Source organism: Rhyacophila brunnea, unplaced genomic scaffold (assembly GCF_057557595.1).
Source record: "Rhyacophila brunnea isolate RB1 unplaced genomic scaffold, BYU_Rbru_1.0 scaffold_11, whole genome shotgun sequence".
NCBI classification, from domain to species: domain Eukaryota; kingdom Metazoa; phylum Arthropoda; class Insecta; order Trichoptera; family Rhyacophilidae; genus Rhyacophila; species Rhyacophila brunnea.
In genome coordinates this window covers 18,439,097-18,460,606 of record NW_028232763.1, presented here as the reverse complement: position 1 = coordinate 18,460,606, position 21,510 = coordinate 18,439,097, and the positions used below count along the sequence as shown (strand labels likewise).

Sequence of the window (21,510 nt, the reverse complement as noted above, 5' to 3'; positions counted from 1 at the left end):
TTAAATTCAAATAGAAATTTGAATACATGTTTGTAAGTTTCAATAGGAGTATTTACCTCAAAAAATAAATATGGCTTAAACGTAAAATTCACAGAAAATAAAATGTTGTTAACTTAAATCTTAAAATAAATTAACATTGAAAACAAAATAATATATTGATTAAATTTAGTAAATAAAATCTTAATTTATAAATCAACAATACATAGATTATAATATCATCATGATTGAATGGTCAATGTATAATATTTTAGGACTAGTTCCTATTTCAGATATTGATTTCCATGCTAAAATTTGTGCTTGTAAAGTTTTCTTTATAATAAAACAACTTTTTATGGCATAAAATATTAAATCATGGCCTGTTTAATTAATGGAGATACAATAATCGACTGTTTAAATCTGCATCTTAGCTGCAAAATCAGGAAACATGAAAAATTATGCAGGAATTCTATCTCTCAAGTATGACAGTATAGAAAGTGTCCCTTTTTCCAATATGGCGTGACGAGGCTGACGGAAAGGATTACCAAATATTTCCAGAGACCTGTATAAAAATAATGAAAGTAGGTATTAAAAAAACTTTGAATAGGATAATTAATTACACAGGTATAGGCACCACGGATTATCTATCCCCATGCGTAATTTTGTTGGTGTTTTTGCTCTCACCGTATTTGTGTGAAGTTTCCCAATTCCGGTGGTACAGTCATGATATCATTGTTACTCATGTCTAAGACTGTAAGGAATTTCAATTTGACCAAGGCGTCGGATGATACGTTGATTTCTGATATTTTGTTCTCCGCTGCAAGGAGTATCTCCAAATTTGTCATATTGTAAACACATCTGGGCATTTTGGTGAATCTAAAAAAAATTTTATGTTACTATAGAAGAAATGAGAGACATGGTTGGTAAATATGAACTCAGTTTGATTGAATTTCTATCAAAATAAAAGTAGATGGACTGTAATAGGGTAACTAGGGTTTAGTATAAGTACCTATATAAAGAAGCATTGAGTCCCAGGATGAAAGACCAGTACTCTACACACTGGACTACACCGCCTAAATACATGGCGTTATGTAGTTTGGGTGCATAACACATAAAATGGATAACATAGATGTCAAATGAAAATGTATTGTAAACAGAAATAAATTAATAAATAAGTAAGTAGTATTTAATGTCTTTTACTCGTTTCCGTCAAAGAAAATTGTATTGAGAACTGATTATTTAAGCAAACATGAAACACTAGAAGTACTAAAAATTTCTTATTGAAGTTATACTTCTTTTGACGCGTTTGGGAAATCAGATCAGAGTGTATTTTTGGCGTGTGACATGTAACACATAACTTAACGCCACAGTATGATACTGCAATCGTGACGATTATACAGTATAATATTATAGTTTAGAATTGTTCCGTTGCCTAGGTAGCGAATTTATTATTGTCGGTCATTTGCAATTCCTTACGTAAACAAACGATTAAACGTCAGAGTTAGTACTTTAAAAATAAAAACAACAAGAAACCATTATACAATTTAGTAATATAAGTTAAAGTGTATGGAAATAAATCAATGACGTTCCAATAAGTGACCATTTTTCTTGAGTGTGTAATTTAACAAGATAATTAAGAGCTAGTAAAAGAAGTATAACTTCTAACGCGCGTACATAAGTACACACACCGATTTTTATGTTATTCTCTCTATTGAAACCAGTTTGACATTGTTTGTCCATCATCAACTGACATACTGCAATAATGGTAATTCAAGTACTGTTGTCCAATTACTAGGGACACTGTATCCATGGTGCGTGCATTTATTCGATTGAACCTGATAAATAATGTAAATGGGAATTTTAAAAAGGCAGTACTTCCAGTCGCCAAAAGTGACATTGTCATATGATTTCTGTGACAAAGAGTGAAAGGTAAAGGGCAATAAGTCTTGGAAGTAAAAAAATTAGTTAAATGTGCCAAATCAACCATAATAATATATAAATGCATATATGAGAAAAAGGATGAGTCAAATCAACATCTCTGAATTACTAAATTCTACACAGAATCAACGAAGTTCCCATACAAAATGGTCCAAAAATCAATCTTATTCTGATTTTAGACTTAATGTCTTCTTCCTTTCGCGCACAGATTTATTATTTTGATAAACTGTCAATTTATACATACATCTATGCATTTCGATCTTAGACTTATTCAAATTAATCAATTAATTCAATGCATAACTAAGTACTTATATGATTTAAATAAACCAATACCTGTTATTAGATATAACGATTTCTCTAAGATTCTTCAAGTTGCTCAGCTCATATGGCAAGTCGTCAATCAGATTTTTGCTCAATTCAAGATACTGAAGTTTGACACATTCTCCTAATTCGGGTGCTATGGATGTCAGCTGGTTGCAGCACAATATTAATTGTGTCATAGAATCAGCAACTTTTATAATGCTAAAAAATTCATACTTTGTTTAAAGAAAAGAAACATTACATAAGTAATGAATGTAAAAATGTGTGAGTACATTTGTTAGAGTTGCATGAAATATACAATAAAAAGTAAACCATTCACCTTATAGGAAATTGTTTTATTTTATTTTTTCCAAAATCTATATTGTGGACATTTTCTGTAGCAGCATTTTCAAATACTTCATCAGGTATTGTAACAATTTCTTTGTCGACAAGTAGAAGGGATTGTGTTTTTCGCATAGCGTATCTAAAAATCACAACACAAAAAAAAATCCTATTGATCTTCACATCTATGAAGTATATAATGTATGTAAGTATTATTTATAGAGCCAATGACTATTATAATTTAAAAGTATTCATTTGTACTTGTATCATTTTATAGTAAAATGAAATGAATGAATTTATTAAAATCCAGTACATTAAAGATTCAACCAAGCCAGCAAAATTAATCTTACTTATCAGGCCATTTTATTTCACCAATAATACTGTTCTCTGATTCGTCAGCCGGTATATTATCACGTAAATATTTCAACACCCGATCGGTGCCGGATTGTATTACGCTTCTTCTGAGAGATGTGACTTTGTTTCCTTCCATTTGTAGACTTTGCAAGTGAGCTAATAGTCCGAGGTTGCTTGGTAAACTGGAAGAAGTAATCAAAGAATTGATAAATTATTTAAAAACTTAATGTAGTTCTATTATATTGGATATCTTTCAAAAGAAGATTTGAGAAAAGGGTTGTCTGAGCCATATGGTGTATTGAGTAGTGATCTTTTTGATGTGGGTTCACATGAAGTGGGATGACTCGGTTAGGCCGAACATGTGTCAAAGATGTTAGATACCTTTGCAATATAGTGGATGGTTGGATGGATGTATAAAATTATAATAAAAATAAATGATTTAGAAAACACTTAAAACTAAAACAAAAAATATGTAAGTACTAAGAACAGACTATAACAAATTGCAAAAAGTATTTTCAAACGTATTACAGTAGTCAAACCAACCCTGGCACGCCAATAAAAAGATTTATAGAGAAAAAATTGTAATAATTAATCACTGCAGTTTCCGTAGTTTGTTCGGGTATAATAAATGATCCTAAATGTTAATGCAGAAGTAACACTGAAGATATAATTGATGTCATTTAGCAATTTTCACTATATGATAGACGAAGACGATGGCTTCTTGATAATATAAAAAGTTAAATTTATCAATAACCATTAAATCTTGAGATGTGTATAGCTCAGCCAAACATCTAAGCGATTTTGCGAATTCAAATGTATTATATGAATTATAATGTCATATTTGAAGATAAATTAATGTAATATTATGTACTGACCCACTATGAATAATATGTATTTCTATAACAATACTGTATAATAAATGTACATCTGAATGAGCTTTAGCCGAGACTTTGGTAACTTATTACAAAAAATGTTTTTTGAAATATTACATCGTTTTATAAAGAAACAATTTTTTTTTAATTTCTCTAAATGCCTGGCACCAATCATCTATGGTAATACAACTATTAGTTTAGATTACAGACCCAATATTTAAACATTTATTTAATGATATCACTAGTTTCTCATGTTATTGCAAATTAATTTCCTTTAAACGTTGCAATTGCCTTGTAGGCGTTGTATTTAAAAATTCTCATACTAAGAAACTACTTTAGACTTGGCTTGTTTCGCCATTTTTCAAGACTGACAGGTGGAAGAATGTACGTTATTAACGCAGAGTATCGAGCCTTTGCTACTGGTGTGCAAACAGACGAAGCACCTATATAGCTAAGGTAGTGGTGGAAGCATGTGGAAGATATAGGGAAGTGGGGATATTATTTCCTGAAGGCGGCCAAGACCCACATTGGGTTGTAGTACCAACGATAATAGTGATTTAACTATAAAATTCACTTACGCTGATAGATTATTGTTTGTTATATCGAAACGAATCAAGTGTTGCAATACTGATATGTTGTCTGGAAGTTTTTCAATTTTATTATCACGTAAATTAAGAACTTTCAAATGTTGCAGCTGCTCGCAAAAATCTTCAGTGACCTCCTAAAAATATGAAAGATCTCATGTAAAATATGACATAACTTCATGCAAAAATCAATATTGACGATATATTTTTCAAAAAAGCTGACCTTAATGCAATTGTTGGCCAAATGAACTTCTTTCAAAGCGGCGCAACCGTAGAAATCCGGAAGTACTTCAATATTATTATGATTACCGTGGAGAGTTACCATTCTTCTCAGCTCTCCCATCGGAGGTAAACAGGTTAACTCATTATGAGTAACATCTAATTTCAGTAGATCTAGATATGGAATAATGAAAACTATACAATACATCCAGAAAAAAAGGTATAAATTATAAAGCTTACTTTACATTAGGTAAACATTATTTAAACAATTATTAAAAATATAGATTGAAAGTACTTTTGAAAAGGAGTCATATTTCATTACACCTACCAATTTAAAATTTCCTATAAATCAGTATTGAGAGCAAATACTCATTTATGTAGCACTTTTGCTAAGCAAGCAATTAGGGTAATTAAGATTGCAGATTACATTTTTGGTTATTAATTTAGTTAAGTGGTAAAAAACTACATATATATATATATATATATATATATAAGTAAAAATCTATTAACTAAAATAAAAGATCCGATACCTATAGATTTATTTAAGCCAGCGTTTCTTAACCTATGGGTCGCGACTCAAAATTGGGTCGATTGGTATATTTAGTGGGTCCCACAAAACAATAATTCTTGCCAGCATTTATAGTATACAGATTGAATACAATATTCTGGCAATACTGATTAATGTTGATGTTTCACGGGATCGCAGTGGTCAAAACTAATAATTTCTTTCAAGACAACGTTCACTTCTCTGCTTATATTAAAGTTCTTAAAATCTATTCTACCCACAATGGCATAACGTGACTACAAATAAGCATTTTTAGAGTTAGGTTTCACCTGCATTAATGATCGCGGAGTAGACGAGCCACAGTGTGTACTATGTTGTGAATTATTAAGTAATGAATCATTGAAACCAAATAAACTTAAAAGACATTTTGAAACGAAACATAAAACATTTATGTTTACTGGTAAAGATCGCAGTACGTGCTATTTTATTTATTTTATCTTGGGTCGGGAACCAACATTATTACCCTAAATTGGGTCACAGATCAAAAAGGTTAATAAACACTGATTTAAGCGATAGATTTTCAGTAGGTAATAATTATACACATACATAATATTATAATGATCAGGTGCTACAATTTCCTGTGAATAATACTGTGATTAAGTCGATACAAATATTAAATAGATCAAGTTGTTATACACAAGTAGTAATCCTACACATACATAATACTTGACTACTTAATGGGTGTCATAATATAGAAATAGGCTAGGTGATGTACTCTGTACTAGGTAAATGGATAAAATCAATAAATGAATAGAAAATTATCTAGGGCAGATATGGATGTAGGTGAAAGGGAATATGGCACAATTAATAACAGGCATTGGATTTTTATTACAATGTTCGAAGGTAAAATATTTCAAATATTTTGATTGGGTAGAGTCCACGGTGCCTTGTAAGGTGTATGGATTATTTAGAAAAATATTTACTCCAATTAAAGTATCAGTGAAGATTACTTATAATAGGTACAACTTTTATAGTCCATTTAAGTCATGTAGGTACATTGTCTAAAAAGGTATTGACACTTTAAAATATCGATACCAGTGGGTCTATTCTATACACAAGGCGGCTATCGACGGTAGTTTATCATATTTATATATTGAGGTGGTTAATTGTTACAATAAGTTAACCGTCTAAACCAGGGGTTCACAAATTTTTTCGTCAAAGGGACAATTTTGAAATCAAAAACATTTTCTGTTTTTAAAAAACATAAGGCAAAAAAATAAAAAATTATTTCATTTTGTAAACTTATATTTTTAAGTAAATATTACTCTTATTAATCTTATACTAAAAATGATATTTAAATTTTTTCTAATTCTAAAATATTGAAACTAAATCCTGCAATCTAGGCTCAAATTTTGTGGTGTTAATACGCAAAACAGGTGCAATATGGCTGTCTGTTAATTTTGATCTTAAGTTTGATTTATTAATGCTCATTGTAGAAAATGTATTTTCACAAATACTTATAGGTACTTCCAAAATAAGAAGCCATTTGATGAGAATGTTTAACTATATTTGTATATACCCTAAGTCAGCGGGGGGGCAAAATTTTTGGATGGAGGGCCAAATTCAAGAATTCAAAATGAGCGGCGGGCTGCAAGTAAAATACCATTTTTAGATATACACTATTTATTATCACCAAAAATAAATATTTAAAAAAAAATAATGAGAAGAATGAAACATTTTTTAACATTTTTTTAAATTCAGGTGTTAATTTTGTAGTTGATATTCTCAAAACTGCTTGTAAACGGGCGTCGGAGATATTTGATCGTAAAGAATTTTTATTGAGGTTCATGATCGAAAATGTTTGTTCACATATATAGATTGATCCAAAAATAACGAACATTTTTCTTGCATAATCTGTAAGTTGGTCGAATTTGTCTGATTTAAGGGCATTGTAAAATTTGGAGATTTCTTCACGACGATGCAATTCGCTTAAATCAGTGTCACACTGCAGATCAATAATCTCAAGTTGTAGCTCTGGCAGTACGCTATCAATATCTATTGAAAATGGATCGCGTACTATTGCTAAACTTGTCTCAATTTTTCGGATGTCACCAAATCTTTGTGAAAAATCGTCATTCAGAGCTTTAATAATTTTACATATTCGTCAAATTTATATTCTGGTATATTCAGCAACTTCAAAGTTGGAAAGTGGTCCACGTTGTTATTCGATATTTGTCGAAGGAATAACTTGAGTTTTAATTGAAATCCATTCAAACTTTTTACTATATCATGGGCATATATTTTATTTTCCTTGCAACGCGGAGTTAAAAGTATTTAAATGTGTCACGATGTTCAACGTAGAAAATAGTGGTTACATAGTGTGAGACAAGACGCAAGGAAGACGTACTGAGATAATACATTTACGAAACAACAAATTCTTCAAACAATTCTATTGTTAATATTTTTTTTTAAAAATTATAACAAATGTTATTCGTAATCAGAAGTACAATTAATGATGGCGGGCCGCAAAAAAATACTCGGCGGGCCGCAGTTTGCCCTAAAAATGTGGACCACTTTCCAACTTTGAAGTTGCTGAATATACCAGAATATAAATTTGAAGAATATGGTAAAATTATTAAAGCTCTGAATGACGATTTTTCACAAAGATTTGGTGACTTCCGAAAAATTGAGACAAGTTTAGCAATAGTAAACGATCCATTTTTAATGGATATTGATAGTATACCGATAGAGCTACAACTTGAGATTATTGATCTGTAGTGTGACACTGATTTAAGAGAATTGCATCGTCGTGAAGTAATCTCCAGATTTTACAATGCCCTTAATTCAGACAAATTCGACCAACTTAAAGATTGTGCAAGAAAAATGTGCGTTATTTTTTGATCAACCTATATATGTGAACAAACATTTTCGATCATGAACCTCAATAAAAATTCTTTACGATCAAATATCTCCGATGCCCATTTACACGCAGTTTTCAGAATATCAACTATAAAATTAACATCTGAATTTAAAAAAATGTATTATTTTTCGTAATAATAAATAGCGTATATCTAAAAATGGTATTTTACTTGCGACCCGCCGCTCATTTTGAATTCTTGAATTTGGCACTCCATCCAAAAAGTTTGCCCTCCCCTGGTTTAGATGGCTAACTTATTGTAACAATGATAATGCCTCAATACGTAAATAAATATGATAAAATACCGTCGATAGCCACCTTGTGTATAGAATAGACCCATTGGTGTCTGAATGTGTATCAATACCGTTATTGTATGTAAAAAAAAGTATCAATATCACAGTATTGGTATTTTAAAGTCTAGTTATGTTTGAATAGAACACATATATAAATTTTAACATTATATTCAATCACTTGTCCCCTTCTCAGGAGTATTAGGGTACCAGATACAAAATAATAAATAAAATTAAAAGGTTGGATCTGATGTGTGGACGGTTGTAAGATGATTCAAATGAAATGAAAAAGGATGGTATGATGGAAAATAAAAATACAATATACTTAACAAACCTCTAAGGTTAACAATATCTGGAGGTAGCTCGGTTAGTTTGTTATGAGAGAGATCTATCTCCGTTAGGCGCACCAAGTAACCCATTCCAGGAGGTAGTAATGTCAAACTATTGTGAGAAAGTTCCTGTATCCACATATTATATTAAGTGAAATTATAAGTATATTACAGAAGTATCAATAATTGCATTGGAAAAATGTTGATTATAGAAATAATTTTAATTAAATAGATTATGTATATTTATACAATAGACTTGATATTTAAAATTTTGTTGTAAAAAAATAAAACCAGTCACATGAATTATATTTTGACATCAATAAATTTAAAATCTGTCAAAGCACTACAAAAATAAATATAACATTGATAAACATGTTTCTATATTATTTTATAGATACGTTACATATTAAGTTTGTTGTAAGCAGTTACATTGGCAAAGGGTTGGTCATCTCCAATGACAAAACGATGATCCAAGCGAACACATCAAAGGAAGTTAGCGAGCGACACGCCATGAAGAGGTAGGCTGACTGTATAGAAAAGATTGGACCTGGGAACGGGAACGTCTGGGAACTGGAAGAGAGAGGAGAATAAAGGACATGAATCAATGGAAATTTGTCGTGGAGGAGAGCCAATTTCTCCTGCGGTGCAGCGCCACAGAAAAAACTTGCAGTTACTTACATTGATTACATACTTTAGTTGAAATATTTTATTTGAATAACAAGTGAAAGGTTTTAATTTCTTACAAAATAATTATAACGAAGAAGGTGACCGCACTTTATGAGAACATCAAACTTGCCATTCACTATGTCTACAGCCACTGTGGACGTTTAGAACCCTATTTTCCACCAAAATGGTGCCCAAATAAACCGCTATAAAATTAATATTATTTAAATATAATATTATTATGTAAGTTGGATGTTTAATTATATTTCTAGGGATGATGACTTAAAAAAGTCTCTAAAACATTGTTGGAAGTCTATAGGATGAGATATCTAACATGGCGACCAAAATAGCCGCTCTGTAATAATTATTTTTCAGCTAATGTATTTAAAGAAGTATTAACTTACTTAATCCTTTTATATAAATTTTAAGTTGAGTGACATTGAATGTGGACATGATGGCAAGTTTGGTGTACTTCTCATTAAGGGGGGACATGCTCGTCGAAAGTCAAAATTGAGTTTTTATTGTATTTTCAAACCATGATCCTGGACACTCCTTAAACGTTGTAGATAATCTATTTATATAATTTTGAAGCCTTATTATCCTTTATAGTTATTTTAAACATTTGATGACTGCATAACGTATTTTTGTTACATAAAATAGTATTCTTTTAAACCTCTCGCTCTAATGTTTTAGAATATAGTCATATTTCGGTACATAACTGTGCAGTGGTGTTAAGATTTTTTACATTTATTAATTTTTAAACGCATTTATAAAACCATTAGCATAATTTATTACGAGATAATTTTTGTAAAATATTCACGATAAAAAATTATATTGATAATCTCTGTGATCCCAAATTTGACAAGAATTAGGCATTTTATTATTCAAAAAATCGGCAAGATTAACACATTTCAAGATGATTCGAAAGATATTTATTATAAGCTATGTCTTTGACCATTCAAGTGTGATAAACATCTTTTGAATAATGATTGCTTTATAATAATTATTGACCTAAGAATAAGGTAGTGTTTTTTGAAATACGCCATTTCTTTTGTCATTCCCCAGTGGTTAAGCTACAACATACGGCCGTAGCCATAAATTGACAAACTATAATTGAAGTAGGGAGTAAAATGATATTGACGCGCGTGTTTGAACATGTAGATACCGTTTAAAAAAAAAAATAAAAAAAAATTTGGTTAGGTACATGTTCAAACACGCGCGTTAACATAATTTTACTCCCTACTTTAATTATAGTTTGTCATTTTATGGCTACGGCCGAATGTTGTAGCTTAACCACTAGGGAATAACAAAAGAAATGGCGTATTTCAAAAAAACACTACCTTATTCTTAGGTCAATAATTATTATAAAGCAATCATTATTCATAGGATTTTTATCACACTTGAATGGTCAAAGACATAGCTTATAATAAGTATCTTTAGAATCATCTTCAAATGTGTTAATCTTGCCGATTTTTTGAATAATAAAATGCCTAATTCTTGTCAAATTTGGGATCACAGAGATTATCAAAATAATTTTTTATCGTGAATATTTTACAAAAATTATCTCATAATAAATTATACTAATGGTTTTATAAATGCGTTTAAAAATTAATAAATGTAAAAAATCTTAACACCACTGCACAGTTCTGTACCGAAATATGACTATATTCTAAAACATCAGAGCGAGAGGTTTAAAAGAATACTATTTTATGTAACAAAAATACTTCATGCAGTCATCAAATGTGTAAAATAACTATAAAGGATAATAAGGCTTCAAAATTATATAAATAGATTATCTACAACGTTTAAGGAGTGTCCAGGATCATGGTTTGAAAATACAATAAAAACTCAATTTTGACCTTCGACGAGCATGTCCCCCCTTAAGTGGTTTTTTTTTCTTACTCGTCCAACTATTATAATATAGAACTGCTCTAAAGTGAATAAGAATAAATTATTCAGACTATATTTACTAATTATTATTTGTTTACTTTTAAGGGGTAGTATACTAAGTACTAGGTCTTTCTCATTCTGTCTGCTTTGTGCAGACCGATAGGTTAAAGGCGAAAGAATTCACCCGGAAACTGAAAGACGTGAGTGTAGGTCCCAGTCAGTCTAACATTTTATTTTTAATATGTATGTTGCTGAGGTTTTCAAAATTATGTTTACTCTATAATAAAAAATCTAACATTATTAAACCTTAACTATATTCGGTATTATACAGTGTATAAATTATAGCTATAAGTAGATATACTTACCTACTTTTAAAATTGTTCAGACATATGATACAGGACTCTAAAAGAATGTGTATGTGTTATTTCAATCATTTATGTGTAAGAAGGAATTGGTTAATAGATCATTTAACTATTGAGCCAGTAACCAATGTAACATGTTAGATTGAATGGATTGGTGCAAAATAGTTATGTACTTAGGCACATCTATTCCTATAGCTGCCGTGAGTCATTCTTATCCATATTAAGCCATCATGTTAAATATTTTATTTATGAAAGTTATAATACATTTAGTACAATTTCAAGTCTGTAGACAAATATTCTATATATTTTGTAGATATATCAATTATTCATGAATGTCTAAATTATTAACAAAAAGCTGAAATATTACTATTAGAAAATATTAATTACATATTATTAAGTAATTCCTTATACCAACACTCTTGTTAGATCAACTGAACTGTTATATTTTCATATCAATTTATACATATCGCACTGCAAGAAAACCACATGTTCATACATATAGACAGCATAGTGTATTTGTTTAAAATTGTTGGCAGTGAGTATAAATATGCTAGTCGATCTGTAAATATTAGTATAGTGTATTTGCCTGCTGAAGACACCCCCACATTGGTAGAAAAATATTGAGTAGATTTTTTTAACAAAAAACCGGTCAGCACGGTATGGTCAATGGAGTGGGGCACACCACCATGAGAGAAATACACTACACTAACTTACTTCAAATGATTTTCTATTCGATTCGTTCAATGAATTGCATTATTGGGGATTCAAAATGCTTCATTCAATTGATGATTAAGAGCGTGATGCATAACCATACTTTATGAGGCCAATATCGGCAACTTAGATTGCGTCGCCTACAGTACCCATACATAATAATATGTCAAATAGCAGGTCACAAATCTAGGGGAAAAATTCAGCGGCCCAGAATGAAACCATTTAAAATACGATCAACACATTCGAGCCGAGTCGAGCTAACTTGGTAACTCTGGATGGTGTTTATTGCCAAGTTAATTCAGATGGTTCTGCATCGTCATCATGCTCTGTCTTTATTGGCATACTGTTGTACTTAGCATTTACTGTGGAGCAAAGGTCAGGACGTTTGCTTTCTAATTAATGGTTCACAAGTTCGAATCACATAGCTGAGTCAAATTCACATGTTGTTTTTCAATGCGTGTTTCATTCAGAGCATATACTTAGTTGAGAGGATAACAAATAATCAAACGTCATAAAATATCTATTAAGATGCCTCTGAGTGGAAATACTTAAAATTATATTATACATAAATTAAGTAAAAACCCAACTGTAATTAAGTAAGTAAATAGGTTAATAAAAAGAAAATATCATTCAAAGGTAATAAACAAGAACTAAAGAATTTCTACATTAATAATTATCACTAAGTATGTATTAAAACCAATAAGATGTAAGTGAGTATGTTTATAATGTGATGTCCTTTTCCAAATACCTATATGTCTACAATTCAATATTTGTGGTAAGTAAATTATACTTTTATGTTTCAAGCTTAATTAAATGATCGATGTTAAGTACTTAATAATATCAGTTTCTTTTTCCATCATACATATTGCATTAAAATTAGAACAATACTAGAGTATGGCCATTTTTATCTGATCTACCCATAATAAAATTGGACATAACGGCATTATTTGTTTAGTTTGTCGGTTCTTGTATCCTTTTGATAGGTTTTGGAAGGTATAAATTCATTAAATTGTGTGAAATAACATACAAAATATGTACAAATTTTTGTTAAAACTTAGCCGTAAGTAAGTGGACTTATCGGTTTTTGGAAATAGACGCCTCATATAAAATATATCAATTTTGATACAACTATTATTAGAATTACTTTCATTGACAAATCCAACACCTCTGCAATAGATACCAATCAAGCTGTATAATTACCAGTTTATTCAGCATGACTAAATCTCCTATATCGGGTTCCAAGGATGTCAGAAGATTATGAGACAAATTAAGGCTTCGCACCTCAATCAATTTATAAAATTCTTTTGGCAATTCTGACAATTTATTGCGGCTTACGTTGAGACACATCAATTTAACAATCTCTCCTATCTGGGGTGGAATAGTCTCCAAAGCATTGTCGTGTAACTGAAAAAGGCATGCAGAAATGAACAAAAATTTAAATAATAAATATAAAAAATGAACAAATGGTTTTCTAAAATTAAATAAAAAACATATTTGAGTTTTACATGTTTCTCTATACCTAATCACATAGAAATGAAATTAAGTAAATCATAGAAATTAAAATGTGAATATTGCCAACCCTTTTTAAAATCAATGCATGTAACATTTACGCATATTTTACTATTTCTGACTTAAGTACTTACTGTACAAATAAGTATATTATTAAATTATCGCTTATATAGCATCACAGAATGATAGCGCCTGTACACGTGCATGGATTTACTGGCACCAACAGTGTGTAAATTAAGCTATCGCGATAATAACTGTTTACATATAAAAGTGGTAACTGTTTTACCAATCTTATTCTTCAAGCGTAAGCAGGGCGTGTTGTTGTCATTGTATGGTGCTATATGACTAGTTACGAAAATTGATAAACGTCAAAATGCTTTGCACGGTATAGTTCGTTTTTTTCCCGGCAGGTTGGCCACTATCATTCTACTGCGCAGGCGCAGATATTGTACAAGTTCCAGCTGTCGCGTGAAAATTCAGAAGCTGCTGAAAGTTTTTGATCCATGTGTGCAATCTTGCAACTTACATGATAATACGTGTTTAAACATACAATACATATTGTCAGCAGTAAATACATGTACGTGTGAACGGGGTATAAGGCAAGAAATCAAAGAGACTTGTAAAGTTGTCTCCACCATCCATGAATCAAAGTTAGTAATGTTATATATTATTACCTCGATTTAAAATTAGAAAATTATGGTTGCCATTATTAACATTATTAAGTTTTAAAATACTCGAGACGTGTAGTTATGAAATATCTGCATGGATGGTAGGTAATTGAGTCAGTTGTTTAATTGGTAAAGCACTCACACAGCATACAACACGTATTTGTTTGAATCGCATTCAGTCCAAGATTTTTTTAATACTATGGTGTGTTTCTGAAGCTGTTCTACGTTATGTATTTTCAATATCGAAACATGAGAAATAAACTCTTCATTTAAAGCTCAAACAACACTGAAATGAGTTATTTGAATTACTTATTACTACTTATTACTAACTTTGTAAGTAAGTACTTACTAGGTATAAAGTCAATTAGCATTATCCAAGTAACAAGTAGTGAAGTCATGCTTTTATTGTCGGACAATGTCATATGAATAACATTTGCATGTTGATTCAGTTAATTAAAAGAGCACCAACAAGTTAATTAATGAAAGACAATGCACAAATAAAATGGGACGGGACGCCTTTGTGTTCTAGAGGCTAGTTTGAGATGTAGTTATTTAGTTTTTGAGCAACTGGTGAAAACACAAATACAACATGCATCTATTACACACACAACACTGACAGTTTGTACTTACCAAAAGAGTTGTCAAATCTGGTAGTTTGACTATGTCTGAAGATATTTCTGTGATTGCATTTGAGCTGATGTCTAAATGAAACAAAGGCTCACTATGCCACCAAGGTTTTTCACTGGCTGATCTATTGAAATCGACATTTATATCCTTTTCCACTGTTAATTCATTGATTTTCCAGACTTGTTCAGGAACTTAAAGCAACAATAAGTTAGGTTATAAAATTGAAAATATGCCCTAAATACTGGTAATATTGCATTCATAACACTTTTTACCTTTCCCTAAGCCTCTCCCTGATAAATTTAATTGCCCTGTTCGTTTTGCTGACCTCAATAAAGAAGGTGTCAATATGTTTTCAGTGGATTTTTCATCCAGCACTTGAAAAAGAGGAGATGATTTGTTAATTTTGCACTTGACTTTACTCATGATTATATTTTTTAGTTATTATGTTTTGTATTATTCAATAATGTTGTTATTATTGATCAAAACAAGAGTTAAATGTCAAACGAAACACTATTCACGACATTCACGACATGACTGACGTAGGTGACCTTGTGGCATCAACGGTAAAACAGCAATCTGCTTTACCGATCAACACGGACTATAGAAAAAAGTGGTGCATTCATAGACTATAGATACATAGGGTGCATTCAAAAATAAATCTTTTTGACTATTTCAACCATAGATATTTCGACCTACCCAAGATAATAATAATAATATTAATATGTCTTATAGTATTTTGAAAATAAGAAAATGGATATTACACCCGTGAAGCCGGCTTTTGTTATCAAATACGATATGATATAATAATAAATCAATATGTACCCACTAATAATAAAAATTGAGTATTTCTAGCTGTCTGTGGGGTATGGCCAGTGACGTCCCAAGACAAAATGCCGCCCCATTTTTTACCGTATTTTTATCATATTTTCACCTTGACACCAATTAATATCTAATGAATAATTTGTATGGATACATTACTAACAAGATTATATACCACTAAATCTAATTTAAATGCCATATCTGCTTCAATCATGTCATTGCCTTCAATGGACAATATTGCGAGTCCACGGTTTCAGACACATTTAAAAATACACCTTCCAAAACTCAAAAATATTTGGATAAATTTAAATTAGATAAGTATGTAGGTACCTACATATAATTCAAATGTAATTCGCAAATCTGCACATGTTATTGCAAGGACAACGGAAGTAAACTAGACATCGCAAACCTGACAAAAAATAGTCCTTTTAAACTTTTTATAGTAATTAATACATTTTGTTTCCAACCAGAGAGCCTATTTTTTAATGGAACGATATTTCCGTTATTACTATGTTTATGTAGCTATTTCTATATATATCTAATTATTATCCTCGATTTGCCGCCCTTCGGGAAACGGCCGCCCCCAAGCGACGCTCAATCTGCCTACCCCCACAGGACGTCACTGGGTATGAGAGTATGTATAACATAGCTTAAAAACTATTAGACCAATGTTGACAAATCTTGCAAATTATAAACATATTAACTTGACTCAACAGTAGATGAGGCATAGGTTGAGAAGCGCGTACCTAGAATTCAAACATCAATATCTTCACTGTGTATAATAATTATTATCTATTAGTTTATTATTTTATTTCCATAATTCACGCGGAGGAAGTCATGAGCGATCGCTAGTAAATAAACAAAATTTCCAATTAATAATTATAATTATGACCATTTTGAGCGAGATAGTTTAATACAAATATGGTCGGTAGGTACCCAGATAACACAATATTACATTATTTTATTACAAAGGTATTCATGATAGCGATAGGTAAAGAATTAATTCATGGAGAATTTCGCTTACTTTGTTTTTTTCTATATTGTGTAATAATTATACCTACATAATAATATTATCTCGATCCGATAACTGTAGTGTAGGCTGAAGATTCTGATTCATTCGTAATACTCGTATCATGATATTCGGCAACTGATAATACCTACAATAAAATCCGTCAAAGTCTTTTCAGATTGTTCTTTCACTATGTATCTACTTCTCCCCTGCTATTATACTAATGCGTGTCCTTAATGACGTGTTTTTCGTGCATGCTAGCATTTTTTCGATACAATTTTAAAATAATTAACTGTTATGACTACACACGACATTAGGGACACTGGTAATAATCCCGATAGTTTTACCACATACTTTCTCCACGTTGGGGTCGTATAAATGAAATGTTGTACTGTAAGAGAATGACAAATTGAAAATTAGCTTCAACAAAAGAATCATAATATCTTAGTTTGAAATTCACTGAGGTTGTTTGTCAGGATTTTTCGCTCAAACAATAAAACTAAAATATTATGCCGTACATTATCATATGTTCACATCTGCCATGGTGGGGGAGGTGGGGTTCCATAAACCTAAATCCCGGAATCCCGATCGAACTGTTGATTACCGTTATTGTTAGAAGTATAAAATAAATATGATATTATAACTAATAAATTATATAAAGTTCATGTTAATTATTCATTTATAATTATTAAATTTATATGGTACCGTTTGCACATGTTTACACCTATTCACAATTTCAAAATTTTAAATTAATTTCGGGGAATGAAGTTGGTAACATTTATTAGTGACGGCATGACGCGTATTACGTCAGCGACGTGACGTCACTATTCAACGGACTCTATTTAGGTTTATGCATGCAAATTTGCATTAAATAGCTTGAATGCAGTTTGCTGTTATATGCATACGCCAGTAAGTTCCTATGTAATTATATTAAGTACTATATTATCAAATAGTATGTCAATTAACCAGTTTAAAACAAGGTACAGAAAAACATAAAATATGGTGTAAGTTCACTGACTCCCTGTAAGTACCTACATAATGTGGAAACGTTAATGGGGAAACTAAACTATATTTTTAGTTATTTGATGAAGAAAAAAAATCATTTTAAAATTTAAAAAATCATTTCTTTCGTTATAATAATACAGGCAATAGGTATGTTAAATAATATTGAAATGCAAATTCATCGTAGATTTTGAGAAATACTGTTTTTTTCAGAGTTGGATAAATACATGTACCTAGGTAAATTTTCATATTTATTAATATTCAACTATTTTTATTTTGTTCAATTATATTTCAATATTGTCGCCATTCCAGGGATCACAATATTGGTTTCGGGCTTGACATGGACCGGAGCGAACCGAAGCGGACCGGATCGTAAAATCCTTGAAACGATCGCTCCGCGTCGTCTAAAAATAAAAAAATTACGTTCCAGTTCAAGAATTATTTAAAAAGTGATTAAATTAGTTTACTTTTTTCTTAAATAATAGGGATAGGTTGTTCGATGAACGCACACTTTAAAACAGTTTTTAAATAGCGAGTTGATATTTGAATTAAAACAAAACATTAATTATCCTTAAATTTTCAGTGCATGCTTTGAAGTCTATCGTTCAATGACATTACTAATGGACAACGCACTCAATACAGTAGCTAGCAATTAAATTCACGCACAGCGACATTCGCACATGTATAGGTAGACGTCACGGAATTTCCATTATGCGATATCACGCATCAGGAATTTATAGCAATATCACCTTTATTATAATGGCGTTATAATAGTATTTCTAGTGTCATTTGACGAACCCGTTCGGTAGACCCGACTAAAAAGTGAGTGTCATTTTTATTCCCAGATGATTCGTCCATATTAATGTCATTGCTATCGTTAGATATAAGTATTAATAATTAAATTTGAAACCTACTTTCATACAAATGGGTCTAAAGTAGTAATATAGGTATATACTCATATACCTTCCCACATATTAAATGATTTCATTAGTAAACTTATACTTACTGTATTACTTTCCTACTGCACTCACAGAGGAACAGATGCTAGAGCGTATCGTTAATTATAATTAGGTATCTATATGTACTTTTTGATCGAGAAGAGTTTATGGGGTTAGGGGAGGTCTTCATTTAGTAGTGAATCGACACTTACTGATTTTTAGAATATCGCAGAGCTACTATTTCTTAATACCACTCACAGTACTAATGCATCACCCGCAGCCTTCTAAATGGAGAATTTTACGAACCGGAGCGCTTGATAACTTGTCAAAATAAACATAGTTATCTTAATGTAGGTAAGTATATTATTTTATAAAAATAAGTGTAAGTATTAATTTTTTTTATAATATCGAACGGTCAAAATATTTTTTCCACGAGACGGAGAGATCATTTTGGGAGTTCATAAACCGGAACGGCGCTCCGGTCCATTTCGAGCCCTGAATTCACCCGCCCGTCAGGATTAAATTAGTACAAAACCCTATGCTTAAAATAGTTATAGTAATTTGGCTTCAACATCATCCCTACAAGTAAAACAATTGTATCGTACCTAATTATCATAGGTATACTAATAATAATATGGTCTGCCTTAGTGTAAAAAAGGTAATTTTACTCTTAGTTTATAATGTGTATTTTTCTTATGTTCCATTTATTGCGTATACAATATAAAACAATGTCGAATTTGGTTGTTGGCTCATTTTCATTCTTATTAGAAAATGCTAATGTAATATGAGTGGCAAAGGGCCAAACCAGCCTATACAACGAATATTTTGAAATGAGATAATGAGACTTAAAGTTTATGGGTAAATTATAAATAAAATATTGTGTTGTCAATTTTTCTTATTTTTTATTATATATTTATCAGTTATATTCTTAAACATAAAAAAATAAGTATGTTATTATGATTAGATAATTATTATTGATGATGAAAATCATATGCATCTTTGGGTTTCAAGAAATATAAAAAATAATCAAAATACATCATATAATATATTAATAAATTATTTTTCCTCAGGATAATTTCTTTATTTTTTCTTTAAACTTATTGAGCATATATATATATATTTGAAGACATAATTTTTTTTTACAAATACTTTTGATCTACCATCGTAAATTGGCAGCCGGTCGAATTTGAAACTAAAATTGTCTATCGAGGATAAATTTGTCACAAATGTCATTTAATTTTACAACATGTTTCTCGAATTATGGATTGCGCTTGCGTTTATTTAGCTCTCATGGCGTCAAAATATCAAAATCACATTATATTTAGTGTTGATAAATAAAATATACCTACCTATTAAAAAAAGAGATCAACAAGTGAAAAAACCTTTTTCCTTAAATAAGGAATGTACCTAATACATAATTTTATATTTGATATAGTATTTTATAATCGAATGAGTGTTTGTTGCTAATTTAGGTAGGTACGCTATTTTTCTTGCTCGCAAGATTTTTATTGTTTGTACATTTGAAAAAATAAAGAGCATTTTAGATTATTAATAAACGAATGTGACCTTTTAATATTTGACAATATTCGATAGCTACTTAGCACCAATTATTTGGTAAGTATTTAAAGTAAGCTATATTTTAATATAATCAACAACGAATTATGTCTCCACCAAGAAATTAATGTAGACATCCGAAAATAACTCCGGGTGATTGGGCGTTATGACAAATTTATTCCAGACTGAGTCGAATGTTTACATTTTGAAACGTCAGTGTGCAGGATTCGGGGTATATATTTTGTTTTTGAAAATACAGAAGAAATAAGTATAGTGCATAATGGCAAGTAGTTCTAAAACAGTTCGTGGAAATGTCAGAGACATCATTCTAAAAGTATGGCAATTCTGCGATGACGAAAAAGGACAAAACGAAATGATTATTTATATCGATAATGGAATACAACGGCAAGTCGCCATGACAGTTGTTCAGTGTTACCAAGTTGCATTTATATTACAACGCAAGTTATTTCTTATTTTTTTTAGTTTTGTTCAAAGTTATGATATAAATAAAAATTAATGTCGGATAGCAATATAAATGAATACTTACTTATTATTTGTGTATGTAAACGGATTTATAAAGAAATTTAGTGTATTAATTAAACTGACATTTACAAGTTTGCATTCCATAATATGACCTCGACTGGTTTTATTTTTACTGTAAATGGTCCTAAGAGTCACACAGAATCGGATGATAGTCTATCTGGAATTGAACCATTATAATAGTAGTTATATAATTTCTACATTGTTTGTGTAATTTATAGTTTGTTATCGTGTTTTATTTAAAATTCCATTGATTTTGATACTATTTTACTGTCTTTAGAGTGAATTTAATTTATTTTCGCCTTTTTTATTATATTTTTTCCATGACTAAAATATACACAATAGTACTTTATATTTTACAATTTATGATTTTTCCAACTATGCATTTCTTCCTCATGGTTATAAAGAAAGTAACGCGTTTTTATTTTGATTGTGTTTATTTTTTATATTAATATTTTTGTACATAAATCTACTACCAATAAAAATGTATAAATAACCATTTTTTTGTTAGTTATGGCAACATTCTCAATGTCATACTAGCGCCCTCGCTGAAACGCCAATTTATGATGGTAGATCTTATACCTGTTAATAT

General features: G+C 30.5%; 1 protein-coding gene across 1 annotated transcript; it reads right to left on the bottom strand.

The window, feature by feature from the left end:
- Positions 1-297: 297 nt before the first annotated feature.
- LOC147078440 (leucine-rich repeat-containing protein 40-like) lies at positions 298-15,592 on the bottom strand. The gene is made up of 11 exons (XM_085959633.1): positions 15,329-15,592; positions 15,060-15,247; positions 13,453-13,656; positions 8,632-8,755; positions 4,590-4,759; positions 4,361-4,503; positions 2,907-3,092; positions 2,555-2,698; positions 2,248-2,436; positions 661-852; positions 298-538 (listed from the first exon to the last, which is right to left on the bottom strand). Exons 1-11 carry the CDS (start codon positions 15,477-15,479, stop codon positions 433-435), a joined length of 1,797 nt encoding a protein of 598 aa, XP_085815759.1. The 5' UTR covers positions 15,480-15,592; the 3' UTR covers positions 298-432.
- Between the last annotated feature and the right edge of the window lie 5,918 nt (positions 15,593-21,510).